The 13,362-nt window shown below is 38.4% G+C and overlaps 1 protein-coding gene across 1 annotated transcript in view; it reads left to right on the forward strand.

The window, feature by feature from the left end:
• Nucleotides 1–5,120: 5,120 nt before the first annotated feature.
• fbln5.S (fibulin 5 S homeolog) overlaps nt 5,121–13,362 on the forward strand; it is a 34,649-nt gene continuing 26,407 nt past the window's right edge. The window contains exons 1-2 of the mRNA XM_018232426.2: nt 5,121–5,467; nt 12,270–12,324. Of these exons, the coding sequence (XP_018087915.1) occupies nt 5,454–5,467; nt 12,270–12,324 (69 nt within the window). The 5' untranslated portion in view covers nt 5,121–5,453. The remainder of the gene's footprint in view (nt 5,468–12,269; nt 12,325–13,362) is intronic.

Here is a 13,362-nt window from a genome sequence, read left to right on the forward strand (position 1 = left end):
GGGCACTGAGCAGATCTGCTTTTCTATCAGCCTACAAAAAGGCTACATATTGATGGTTGGGGTAGTCGTATTTTTGTTTTAATGTACCAGATACTATGTTAAGCACCACTAGTGTCTCAGCCTGTTTTATATTTTTAATATTCAGACCATCTCACATTTAAAACTACCATAGGCAGTTCTAGAAGGATTCAGACTGCCCGTTGCATACAGTATATGTGCAGAGCTCTTGTTGTTTAATATATTTACTGATGTAAAATTGTTTCTTGTTTATTCTGATGAGTATTGCTGATATAGCTTGCTATCTGTTGTGTGAGTATTCTGTATAGCTAATAAAATGTAAATGAAGGGCCTTGCTTTTTCTAGTTGTATCTTTTTATAGAAGACCGACCATATTACAGCTAGAACTCGCCTATGCAAAACATAACTATTGCAAAGAATTCAGCAGTTGGTCCTTAAAAGTCTAGTTTTTGCGTTTTGCCTTAATCCATTTCCTTTCCTTGATGGTCAGAGAGAGATGGTCTATAGATATGTTTTTTACCTATTCATAATTCTCTTGAAATAAAGTAAATAGTCGGTGCTGGGCCTCCCGGCAAAATAATCAAAATAATCATAGGTGGGGCACAACAATTCCTACCCACTCTCTACTACCCACTGGCATCCCTCTTTCCCTATCTCACGTAGGATATGTGCCTATTTACACAGGGTCGTGCCTGCCATAAGGCAAGGTGAGAACTAGTGATGAGCAACTTTAATCGCCAGCCATGGATTCACGAAACCAGTGAAAATTTGCCGCAAAAAAACGCCCATAAGTATAAACGCCCATTGACTTTAATGCATTTGGAGAAAAAAAGTCACCATAAGAAAAAACACCCATTGACTTTAATGCATTTAGAGAAAAAAAAGTCACCATCAAAAAAACGCCCATTGACTTTAATGCATTAGGACAAAAAGTCACCATAAGAAAAAACGCCCTTTGACTTTAATGCATTAAGACAATAAATGTCACCATAAGAAAAAGTGCTCATTGGCTTTAATGCATGAGGACAAAAAAGTCGCCATAAGAAAAAACGCCCATTGACTTCAATGTATTTAGAGAAAAAAAAGTCACCATCAAGAAAACGCCATTGACTTTAATCCATTAGGACAAAAAAGTCACCATAAGAAAAAACGCCCTTTGACTTTAATGCATTAAGACAATAAATGTCACCATAAGAAAAAGTGCTCATTGGCTTTAATGCATGAGGACAAAAAGTCGCCATAAGAAAAAATGCCCATTGACTTCAATGTATTTAGAGAAAAAAAGTCACCATCAAGAAAAACACCCATTGACTTTAATGCATTAGGACAAAAAAGTCGCCATAAGAAAAAACGCCTATTGACTTTAATGCATTAGGACAAAAAAGTCGCCATAAGAAAAAACGCCTATTGACTTTAATGCATTAGGACAATAAAAGTCACCATAAGAAAAAACGCCCATTGACTTTAATGCATTAGGACAAAAAAGTCCCCATAAGAAAAAATGCCCTATTGACTTAATGCATTAGGACAAAAAGTTGCCATAAGATAAAACGCCTATTGACTTTAATGCATTAGGACAATAAAAGTCACCATAAGAAAAAACCGCCAATTGACTTTAATACATTTGGAACGAGAAAAATTGTTGTGCATGTAAAATTGTTGCACGTAAAAATCCCATTGACTCCAATGTGTTTTGCAAAATGTTGTTTGTTGTGCGTGTATGCCTCCATTTCATAATCATGTAGTTCCCCTTTAATTACTATGCAGCACAGTTGAGCAGGGAATACATATGATTAGATAGGGCGTCCAGGGCCAAATAGGACCATTCAGGAAATGCCAGTTCTGATTTAAAACTTAGGATTTAAATAGTTACACTTTGCAGAAGGATTGTCTGTTTTTTTCTATCTACCCTTTTTTGTACCTGTATCTTAAATGCAGAAAATTTCATTGGTAGCTCTATGGGTTAGGGATACTATTAGTCACAATGTAGCATAATCTATAAATGTGTTAAGCAATAGGGTATATTGATTGCAATTCAAAACAATTAATGCAGGTTTAATTATAGAGTCTGGTGGGCATATGAGGTAGGGATGGGCATAAATAGAGGCAGACAAGCACAGCTGGATGGACAATGCTGGCCTGTGTTCTTCCTCCAAGCATAGTTTTCCCTTAATGCATTCACTATTGTCCAAACAAACAGAGATACCAGAGGGAGATCTTGGAACATATTGCCAAAGCTTTCTTTTCTTTCCTCTGAATATTTCCAGCCATGCTAGTTTGGGAGCACACATTGCAGCCATTCATATTTGCTTGTTTGGTTTGGTATGAGGTATCTACTTCCTGTGATTCTCCATTTATTGCCAAACTATATTATTTTGTACCTAATACATCCAGTGTCTGCTGGTTGGATATTGCAGCAAACTGGAAAATGAGATTTAATGTTGGTAATCGAATGTTATACAAAAATAATATAAATGCAAGTTATACACTTCGGGGCCCATTCACTACGTTTGAGTGAAGGAATATAAGAAAAAATACTTCGAATTTCAAAGAGTTTTTTTGGCTACTTCGACCATCGAATGGGCTACTTAGACCTTCGACTACGACTTCGACTTCGAATCGAACGATTCGAACTAAAAATCGTTCGACTATTCGACCAGTCGAAGTACTGTCTCTTTAAGAAAAAACTTCAACCCCCTAGTTCGCCACCTAAATGGGGAAGGTCCCCATAGAGAGAGTGCAGAGATGTGCAACTAAACTGGTTAGAGGGATGGAAGACTTAAATTATGAGGGGAGACTGTCAAGGTTGGGGTTGTTTTCTCTGGAAAAAAGACACTTGTGAGGGGACATGATTACACTTTACAAGTACATTAGAGGACATTATAGACAAATAGCAGGGGACCTTTTTACCCATAAAGTGGATCACCGTACCAGAGGCCCCCCCTTTTGACTAGAAGAAAAGAACTTTCATTTGAAGCAACGTAGGGGGTTCTTCACAGTCAGGACAGTGAGGTTGTGGAATGCACTGCCGGGTGATGTTGTGATGCTGATTCAGTTAATGCCTTTAAGAATGGCTTGGATGATTTCTTGGACAGACAGAATATCAAGGCTATTATGATACTAAACTCTATAGTTAGTATAGGTGGGTATGATGGGTATATATAGTTTATGTGAAAGTAGGGAGGGGTGTGTGTATGGATGCTGGGTTTTCATTTGGAGGGGTTGAACTTGATGGACTGTATTAAATGTCATTGCTATTGGAAGCAAATATTACTCTTTAAAGCATAGACCTAATTACTCCTTATCAGGTTACTGATTGCCATTGATGGGTCCACAATACTGAACAATTTTAAAGGTACAGTTCAGCAGATGTTTAATTGAAGCTTCCGGTATTATAAGCTTTACATTCCAGTCCTTGGCCTCAAAATGCAATAATAATACTTGTTCTATTTACATCTATAAATGAAGCTCCTCCCAGGCTTGCTTACAAGTCGCACTAACCTCTTAAAGTTTTCCCAGCAATAATCGTCTCTCTGCACCTCACTAAAGATCTGTTAGCAAACAGACTTCCCTTACAGACAGGATGTATGTCTGAGTGGGCCGCTGTCCAAGTCCATGCATAATGAAGCGATGAGTGGAACTTATTAAATCAGTCTCTATTGGCTTTCTTTTTTTTTAATTCTCTTTAAGCCCAGACGTAAGCTGAGATAAAGTAAAGGATGAGATGCAAAGCCCAGTTTACAAATTCTGCTTAGACAAAACAACGTTTTTTATCGTTCAGTGTAGACTTGAAACTTGAAGAGATGGGGAGTTCATTCACAATAGGACACATTTTTGGAATGCCAGACATTAGAGACATTATTACTAAGTCTCTAATTCAACATTAGAGATAATATTACTAAGAAATCCATAACCTTTTCATAATATGGCGTTGGGCCTATTTATCACATAAAGGGATCATGAATCAGTTTCAATACATCAAAATACCGGAAGAGGTCATGTTGCCTTATGTCGATGAGGAAATGCCCTTGACAACAATCCCAAACACACCAGTAAATGAGCAACATCTTGGTTCCAGACCAACAAGATTGATGTTATGGAGTGACCAGCCCAATGCCCGGAACTTAATCCAATACAAAACTTCAGGGTGACATCAAAAATGCTGTTTCTGAGGCAGAACCAAGAAATGCAGAAGAATTGTGGAATGTAACAGGTGCCAGAAGTTGGTGGACTCCATGTAACACAGATGTGCAGCAGAAACACTGGTTATACAACTAAATATTAGTTCAGTGATTCAAAGAAAAGCAAAACATTGAATCATTGAATGTTTGAGTTTGTAAAGGAATAACACAAATTTGATAAATTTTTTCCATGTTTTGATTTGGAATAGAACGTGCAGTGTTCCCAGTGCATTTGCATGTATGGAAATAAAAGCTATTATAAGGATTTTGAACTTTATTCACTTTTTTATTATTTGGAACACAACTATACATCCACCCATGGGTTCCAGAAGGATTCCCTATGGTTCATCCTATTTTTGATTTAACAAAAAATGACCACCCAACTGAAGTCTTGCTCCCTCATCCCTGAATAGTTACAGCTGGGCCCAGACTGACAATCTTTGTCATAGGGGCTTCTGTAGGATGCATATAGAGTCACTGTTTATCGGTGACATTTGGGGACCGAATGAATCTCTGTCTGGAACTCATTGCAGTACAGAAATCAAATGGTGCCAAATTGTTGGTAATGTTTCACTGCTGGTCAAATAGGTAATAAATTTGCCCTTTTCTGGGTTCCATGAGAAAAAGGTGAATCTGCTTTAAAGTGTAATAATTTGATATCATTGTTGCCAGAATTTCTCAGCAGCAGCTGCTTCAGCCTCCTACAGAGCAATGTATTACACCGTGCAGTACAAAGCACTGGATATATATCCCCTTTACTAGATTACTGGCAGTTGTATTGTTATCTAATCATTCAGCAATGTGCAACTATGAAGTCATTAAGAAAAGTTATCTGCAGCACATTTCCTCATGGCCACACAATGGTTAAGGCGTTTTAGCAAGTTTTTTTTCCCCCCCTTTCTTGTTGGCAGTCACCCCAAGATTGTTGTGAGGAGTCTGGCCACTTGGTGAACGGAGTAATCAAAACCATCTGTTTCAGATCGAGGCCTCCATTTGCATTGTTTAACATACTCTGAAAATGAAGTGTTCATTTTTAACATTCCTGCAGCAATTGGTCTAATGTTGTATTAGGGAAGATTGCTAAACTGAACCAGGTGCCCCCACTCCAGTCCTCACTCCAGACGTTACAGAACAGGCAGCACATCTCTCCCTGGGAGTTACATCACTGTAGGACCCACGCTGACCTTGCACATAAGGAACCTGATCACGACTTACCTTTCTGCAGATGCACCGGGCACATTTATAGAACGGAATATGCTGAAACTCAGGTAGGGATTTTTCTGGATTTCTCTCTGTCCGGCACAAGAGGGGACTTTGCACTTGAAAAGCTGAACTCATGATATACAGAAATATGTATCATTGTAAACCACTGTTTTTAGAGGATATTTGTACTTTTTTGCTAACAAATTCTGATGGTTTCTTGCAGAGTTATATTTTTAATGCTGTTTGCATACACTTATTTATACATGCAATATATATGTCCCCAGAGCTGTGGTTTGTACTTTTTTGTTTTCACTGTTTGTGTCAACCAAACGTAACCTTCCTCTGGGGTATCCTATCCGCAGCACACATTCTATTTCTCATTAACTTACAGGATGTTAGTGAGCTCCGTTCCACAGAAAAGCCATCACAATCTTTCTCTGCTCATCACTAGAAATATTCACTAACCCTTTCTGTTCTCTTTCACTTTATATCTAAAATCTCCTTAACACGGAGCAGGTGAGTTTAACGTGGGGCTGGCTGGGCTTTCTCGTTGGTAAGGTACTGCCTGTTATCATGGTATCTACCTGGTATCAATAGAATGCCCAAATATTAGAAGAGGAAGTATATGTTCCTATCAATAACATAAGATTGCATTTTTTTGCATACAGAAAATTATAGGTGTCTATCACACTAATTAAAACTTCTTATCTTAGACTATTAAATAACAGCATCTCAAGTAATTCAGGAATAGTAGGGACACATTCATACATATTTAAATGTTCTTCAACTAAGTATTACTGACTGTAGCAAGAATGTTGCTTTATATTCATTGGCAGAAGTCTTTTAAGCTTGCAAAGTAGTTGGCCGTGTTAGTGAACAGGGTTGGGCATTGTCAAATGGAGCTATGGAGACATCCTAGTGTAAGGTAATGGTGAGTCCCATTCAAAAAGTGCATCATCTCAAACACCTCATACAGTTGTGTTCAGAATAATAGCAGTGTGTGACTAAAGCTCAAAATCCTTATAATAGCTTTTATTTCCATACACACAAAATTGGGAGCACTGCACATTCTATTCCAAATCAAAACATGAAGAACATTTTATCAAATTTTCACAGAAAGTAAAGTAAAGGGGATATTAGGCTGTTCAAAATAACAGCACTGTATTCTGCTTTACAAACTCAAACATTCACTGTATAAACTGAAAAATGTTTCAAGATTTTGCTTTCCATTGAATCACTAAACTAATATTTAGTTGTATAAGCAGTGTTTCCGAGAACTGCTGCACATCTGTGTTACATGGAGTCCTCCAACTTCTGGCACCTGTTACATTCCACAATTCTTCTGCATTTCTTGGTTTTGCCTTAGAAACAGCATTTTTGATGTCACCCACAGGGTTTCTATTCGATTAAAGTCTGGGGAATGGGCTGGTCACTCCATAATGTCAATCTTATTGGTCTGGAACCAAGATGTTGCTCAGTTACTGGTGTGTTTGGGGTTGTTGAAAACCCCATTTCAAGGGCATTCCCTCTTCAGCATAAGGCAAAATGACCTCTTCAAGTATTTTGATGTATTGAAACTGATCCATGATCCCTGGTATGTGATAAATAGACCCAACACCATAGTATGAGAAACATCCCCATATCATGATGCTTGTGCCACCATGTTTCACTGTCTTCTCAGTGTACTGTGTCTTTAATTCAGAGTTGGGGTTCGTCTGACAAACTGTCTGTGGCCCCTAGACCCAAAAAAAAACAATCTTGCTTTTATCAATACACAAAATGTTGTGCCATTTCTCTTTAGGCCAGTCAATGTGTTCTTCAGCGCTTCTTTTTTTCAACAATGGGACTTTGCAGGGGCTTCTTGTCGATAGCTTGGCTTCACATAGGCGTCTTCTAATTGTAACATTACTCACAGTTAACTGTAGACCATCTTCCTGGAGCCAATCATTGATTGAGCCATTTTCAGGTTTTGGTTGCCAATTTAAAGCATTTGAAATCACTTTAACTGATCATCCTATCATTTTCTGCACTTCTTTATGTGTTTTTCCCTCTCCAATCTACTTTTTAATCAAAGTACGCTGTTCATGTTGCTCAGATTTTCAGAGAGAAATGCACTATAACCAGCATGTCCAACATTTGCTGCCTTCCTTCCTTCCTTCCTTTCTTAAATAAGGGACCCCTGTTTTTTCACAGAATGAATGACCTCAATTGAACTAAACACTGCTATTATTTGGAACAAGCCTCAATTAATGTTCCAATTACACAGAATCAGCAGCATGCATGTCATGACTATTGGGTCTGTTGGTTTTCTATTACTCTACTACACCTACTAGTAAATTATTTGCCATATAGAATTATAATTTCTGCCAAAAACAGTGGTGGATCAGGTTAGTTGTGTTGGACTGCTATCATTCTGAACACAACTGTAAATGAATGGAACTTCTTATTTATGCCCAGGGAACCAATTAACTTTGTACTTTTGTATCCCAGAGCTTCACTTAAAAATTATAATTGAAACTACAAAACTTTGATATGACATAAATAATATCCCTCAGTGGCACAAGGTATTCACAGTCTTCATTTACAACCCTGCAAAGCACATTGCTGAGAAACTGAGAAGCTTGCATGTTGTTATGTATTCAATCACACACAACCTCCCCTGGATATCTACAGTTCATTATTCATGATGCTTAGGTGCACATCCACATGTTTGGTTGAATTATCACTTTGCAATTAAATCCTCTATAATCAGGGATATGTATATTTTCTGTATAGATGTGATTGGCATATTGGCATCCATATTTGTGCATACTTATAAGTCTTGAAGGCAACATCATAGAAGAATAATAAGAGAGCATACTGCAGCTATCCTTACTTCTCTGAATCACCTTGCCAGTAAATGAATTACTGATAATAGAATTACACAATTCTATAAGAACAGGAGAGCTTTTAAGACACAGTAATTCTAAAGGGTGGATACCAAGTGCATCTTAGAGTATATACTCTTTTAGATATGCTCAGATGAGCACAACTGGATCAGTCACCCATATGAAAATCTAAAAAAAATAGCAGGACAACACTCCCCCTACAGAAAATCTTTGGTTTTGAGAGTGAATCCAACAGCAACAGAAGATTTAGCATGATACTATTAATGGGAACCTCCCACTGCCCTTAGTTTGATCCATGGTCTTTCATCCAAATAAAAAATGAATAGCTCTTGCACAATGCGGAATGTTGGATATGTGCAGCGCTGGTCATAAAAAAGCCAGCAGGACTCAATCTAGTCATTCAGTCAATGACGTTTTGGCATATCATTTGACCCTGAATCAGTTGTACTGGCAGATACATGAGATAACTTTAACTAATAAAAACCTCTACCCTCCATAGTCCCCCCTTCCTGCTCCCCAACCCGCACAGGTGTTAACACCTATAAATGCCGCTAATCCTGTAATTACCCCCTCGTTGCAGAGTCAGCACAGCGAAGCTCACTGGCGCCATCTTCAGCACTTAGGTAATCTTCGGTAAATTAGCGCCGTATCGGTGCAGGCACAGTTGGAGCATTCTTCCGCTTCATGATAACTGCGCATGCAAAGAAAGTGATGAAAATTATTGAAGCGCCAGAAGAAGACCCAACAATTACCGAAGCGCTAGAAGATGGAGCCTGTGAGCTCCGCTGTGCTGACTCTGCACCGAGGGTTAATTACAGGATATGGGGCATTTACAGGTGTTAACACCTGTGCGGGGGGGGAGTTTGGTCTATGGAGGGTAGGGGTTTTTATTAGTTGGGGGGTTGAATTCTTCTTTAAGAATGGGTTGGATGGCTTATTAGCAAGTGAGGAGATATGGGGTTATTGAAAATAACTCTTATAACCAAGTTGAAAAAGGGACTATGATTGCCATCTTGGGGTCAGGAAGGAATTTTTTCCCCCTCTGGAGAGGCTTCAGATGGGGTTTTTTTTGCCTTCCTCTGCATCAACTAGCAGTTAGGCATGTTTTATATAGATTTAAAAGGCTGAACTTGATGGACATGAGCCTTTCTTCAGCCTATGTTACTATGAAGCTCTAGAATCGGGCTCATTCTATGAATATTAGGCTTTATTTGTCCAGAAATCTTGTTTAGTTTGCGTCCTTTAGAGAGAATGTTGGCTGCAAATTACAGACGTGAGAACAGAGTGTTTCCCTCACTTTAGCTACCCCCTACCCAACTGGCCTTGCCACAGTCAGACTGGCAGCAATTAGATCCCAAGAGAATAGCAAGAACAATGACCAAATTATATTTCTCTTTTTCATACATTATTTACCTTTAGTCACACAGATAAACTGCCAGAGGTCTCTACCTAAAATTGGATGTACTGTACTGTACTGTTTGACTTTAACTGCTTGCCACATAAAACAAACATTTTACTATTGTATCTGTTTTACATAGCATTTTAGCACTATGATCTCAGTGGTCGAGCATCCAAATTCATGTGCATTAACACATTCCATAAGTCTTCCTGACATAAGAAATTAGTAAAAGAAGAGGTTTAATCATTTTTTATGGTAGCTAATGGTAACATAAACGTGGATGAGAGAAAGCGAGTGAGAGGACTAATTAAGGAGTATTATTAGGGGGGCATCTCTACCATAAATTGCTTCAGAACCAGGCCAAGTAGTAGTCAATACTAATGGGACCAGCACCCCGCCAGTCTGCCCCTGCACATTTGCAGCTCTCCCCATTTTCGCCACCACTTGCCACCCCAACCCTGTCCCCACAAGCTGTCACTCATTATTCTGCCAGCAGTCTGCTAGGAAGTGCAACCCTCCCTCAACTTCACCCTACGCAGGTGCCTACCATGCTATACCTTATTTACTAAAATCCTAAAATTTTCTTAAAAATAACAATTTCCTTAAAACCGCCCACAATTTATCAATAAATTGACTAGAAAACATCAGCAGTGGGAAAAGACTTGCTAAAATTGTGAAAAAAAAAAATCAAAATTGTACGTTTTTTTTGGATTATCGCCCGAAAACCATGAATTGGTTTGCTTATTGTACGAAACCCAGTGATCTCTTTCAATTGTAAATGGGACACGTGCTATTGACTTCTTAATGATTAAGGGCAGCGGTGCCCGAAACGCATCAAGCCAGCAGCGTGTTTTAATATGTAATTTTTAAACGTACAGTCCGGTTTCTGGTATGTGGAATTTTGCTGCTTTCTCCTTCATACATTGACTTCTTAATGACCTCAGCAGGTTTGAGATGGAGTACTCTTGTCATTTAATAAACCATAAAAAAATTGAGGATTTTTTTCCTCCAGTCTTTATATGTTGTACACCCGAGGGCCTACTAACACCTGGAACAACTGGCAGTTTTTACTAGGGATACACAAAATCTTGGATTCAGTTCAGAATTCTGCCAAATCTGAGCTTTTTTAAACAGCCCGAATCTAAAGTGCATGGACAAACCAAAACCCAGCCCTTAAAATAATGGGGCAAATTCACTAAAGCGCGAAGTGGCTAACGCTAGCGCAAATTCACCAGCGTGACGTCATTTCGTTACTTCGCCGATTTACTAACGTGCGCTGGTGTAAATTCGCTAGCGAAGTGGACCTACTCTAGCGCTACTTCGCACCCTTTAGCCAGGCGGAGTTGAGCTATGGCGAAGGGACGTAACTACTCTAATTCACTAACTTGCGCATTTTACTGAACGTTACCTCTTGCACCAGACTTGCCTTCGCCACCTCAGACCAGACGAAGTGCAATAGAGTTGATAGGGATTGCTTCAAAAAAAGTTGAAATTTTTTCTAAGACCCAAAAAACGCTGGCGTCTTTTCATTTTTTAAGGGTGATAGGCTGAAAAAGAACGTAAATTATTTTGGGGGTACCCTCCTTCCCCCCTACATTTCCTAACATATGGCACCTAAACTATACAGTGGGCACATGTGTAGGGCAAAATAACAACTCTATTTTATTTTATGAAGCTTTCCCAGGCTTGTGTAGTGTAATGTATTTGCTGCTACATATACGTCCATTGTACTTTAAATTGGCACCGTATGCAAATTAGGCATCGCTAGCGTAACTTCGCTTTCCTTGACGAATTAACGCTAGCGCAACTTCGCTACCGTTCGCCTCCGGGAGAGCAACTTCGGATTTTAGTGAATTAGCGGCGCCCTGGCGAAGTGCGGCGAAGTGTGGTGAAGCCTGCGCTAGCGCAAGTCCGCAGGTTAGTGAATTTGCCCCAAAGTGCCTTTTGGTCATATTAACTAGGTAATCACAATTTATTAACTGCATCTGTACTTCCTTTTTCTTTTTTTTGCTTTTAATTTGCAAATTAGAACAAGAAAGGAATTATGTGCCTTGATTTGAATATGCAAATTAGAATTCAGATTCAATTGGGATCCTTCCAAATCCATTTTGAAAGATTTGGGATTCAGCTGAATCCCAAAATAAAAGTGGATTCAGTGCATCCCTAATTTGAACATTGGGCCTATTTTTATTATTGTGTTAAGCATTTACATATTTTTAATTATTTGTTTTTCTGACTGAGTAGGAGATTGTCCTTGATAGACTTAAAGACGGCAACGTCTCTCATGTTTTAGCCTTAGATAGCAAATACACTTAAATGGCAAGAAAGTATTGTTTATAGTTTATTGTGTGCACATGACATTCCTTCATTCCATTTATAGCTGAGATCATAATGCTTTTCTCAACTAAGGCACACTCAATAAAACAGCACCCCTAGTGTTCCAAAGTTATGGTGATTTTTCTAATGAATATTTTAAGATTATTTTCACAGAAGTAACCAATATTTTGTTTTTGTTTTATGCAGATTTAAGAGCTTACCCACTAATGACTGTTCTTTTGTGTGATTTGGTTTTTGTTTCAGAATATTGACTTTGATCACTCTCTGTCTCTGCATCACAGACTCAGTACATGCACAGGTAAGGACCAGGTGTTTTATCCATTTATAGTATAGGGCCTTTTGGTACAAATATTGTTTTGCTAAAATCTCTAGTTTTTGGTGTGATTTTGTGTTTAAAAATATCCAACAGTTTGATGAATACGTATATAATGTAAGGGCCAGAAACAAGCAGAATACAAATTACATTGCAATTTAGTGCCATTACACCAAACAATTTCACAACTTAAGAGTAGAAAGCACAGGGGTAAAACTACTGGAAAAGAAAAGGCAATATGGGGTTGTATAATAGAGGAAAAGTTCCCAATAATTGCCGCTCAAAAAGCATGGAATGAGGACTTGAACCCACAATCTCTGCCAATGAGACTTTCTCTGAGTTTATGAAGAAATCGGGGCATATTTATCAAGGGTCGAATTTTCGAATTGAAAAAACTCTAATAGGTCCATTTTCAATCTAACTGGCCCGTATTCGGCCTAATTTGAATCAAACTAATTGAAGAATATTGCATTCAATCAAATTCAATTTAAAGTTTTTCCCAAAAAAAACTTTGATTTTTCAAAGCCCACCAATTCATTCCAAATAGGAGGTCCCCCATAGGCTAAAACAGCAATTTGGCAGGTTTTAGATGGGGAATGGTCGAACTCAAATTTTTAAAGAGACCGTATCTAATTTTGATATTCAAATTTTTGAATTTTTTTCAAATTCAAATCGAATTTTGACTATTCCCTAGTTGAAGTACACAAAAAATAGCTCGGAATTGGATTTCTTTTCATTCGAAATTTCACTTCGACCTTGATAAATCTGCCCCATCATGTTGAAAAGAGGAGGTGGATAGAATTAGAGGGCATTTTGAGAAGGAAAATTAAAATATAATATACAGATGCAATGCTTACAACATGATTGATTTAACATTCTAGAAAATGGACTGGAGCTTAATAATTGTATCGACTTACCTGAAACCCCGGGGTGGTGCTCCTATCAGCAGAAAACTGCACCGGCCCGGGGTTATACCAGTGAGCACCATGGAGCGATCCACTTCCGTCTTGTTCTATCTTCAAA

Source organism: Xenopus laevis, chromosome 8S (assembly GCF_017654675.1).
Source record: "Xenopus laevis strain J_2021 chromosome 8S, Xenopus_laevis_v10.1, whole genome shotgun sequence".
Lineage (NCBI taxonomy): Eukaryota > Metazoa > Chordata > Amphibia > Anura > Pipidae > Xenopus > Xenopus laevis.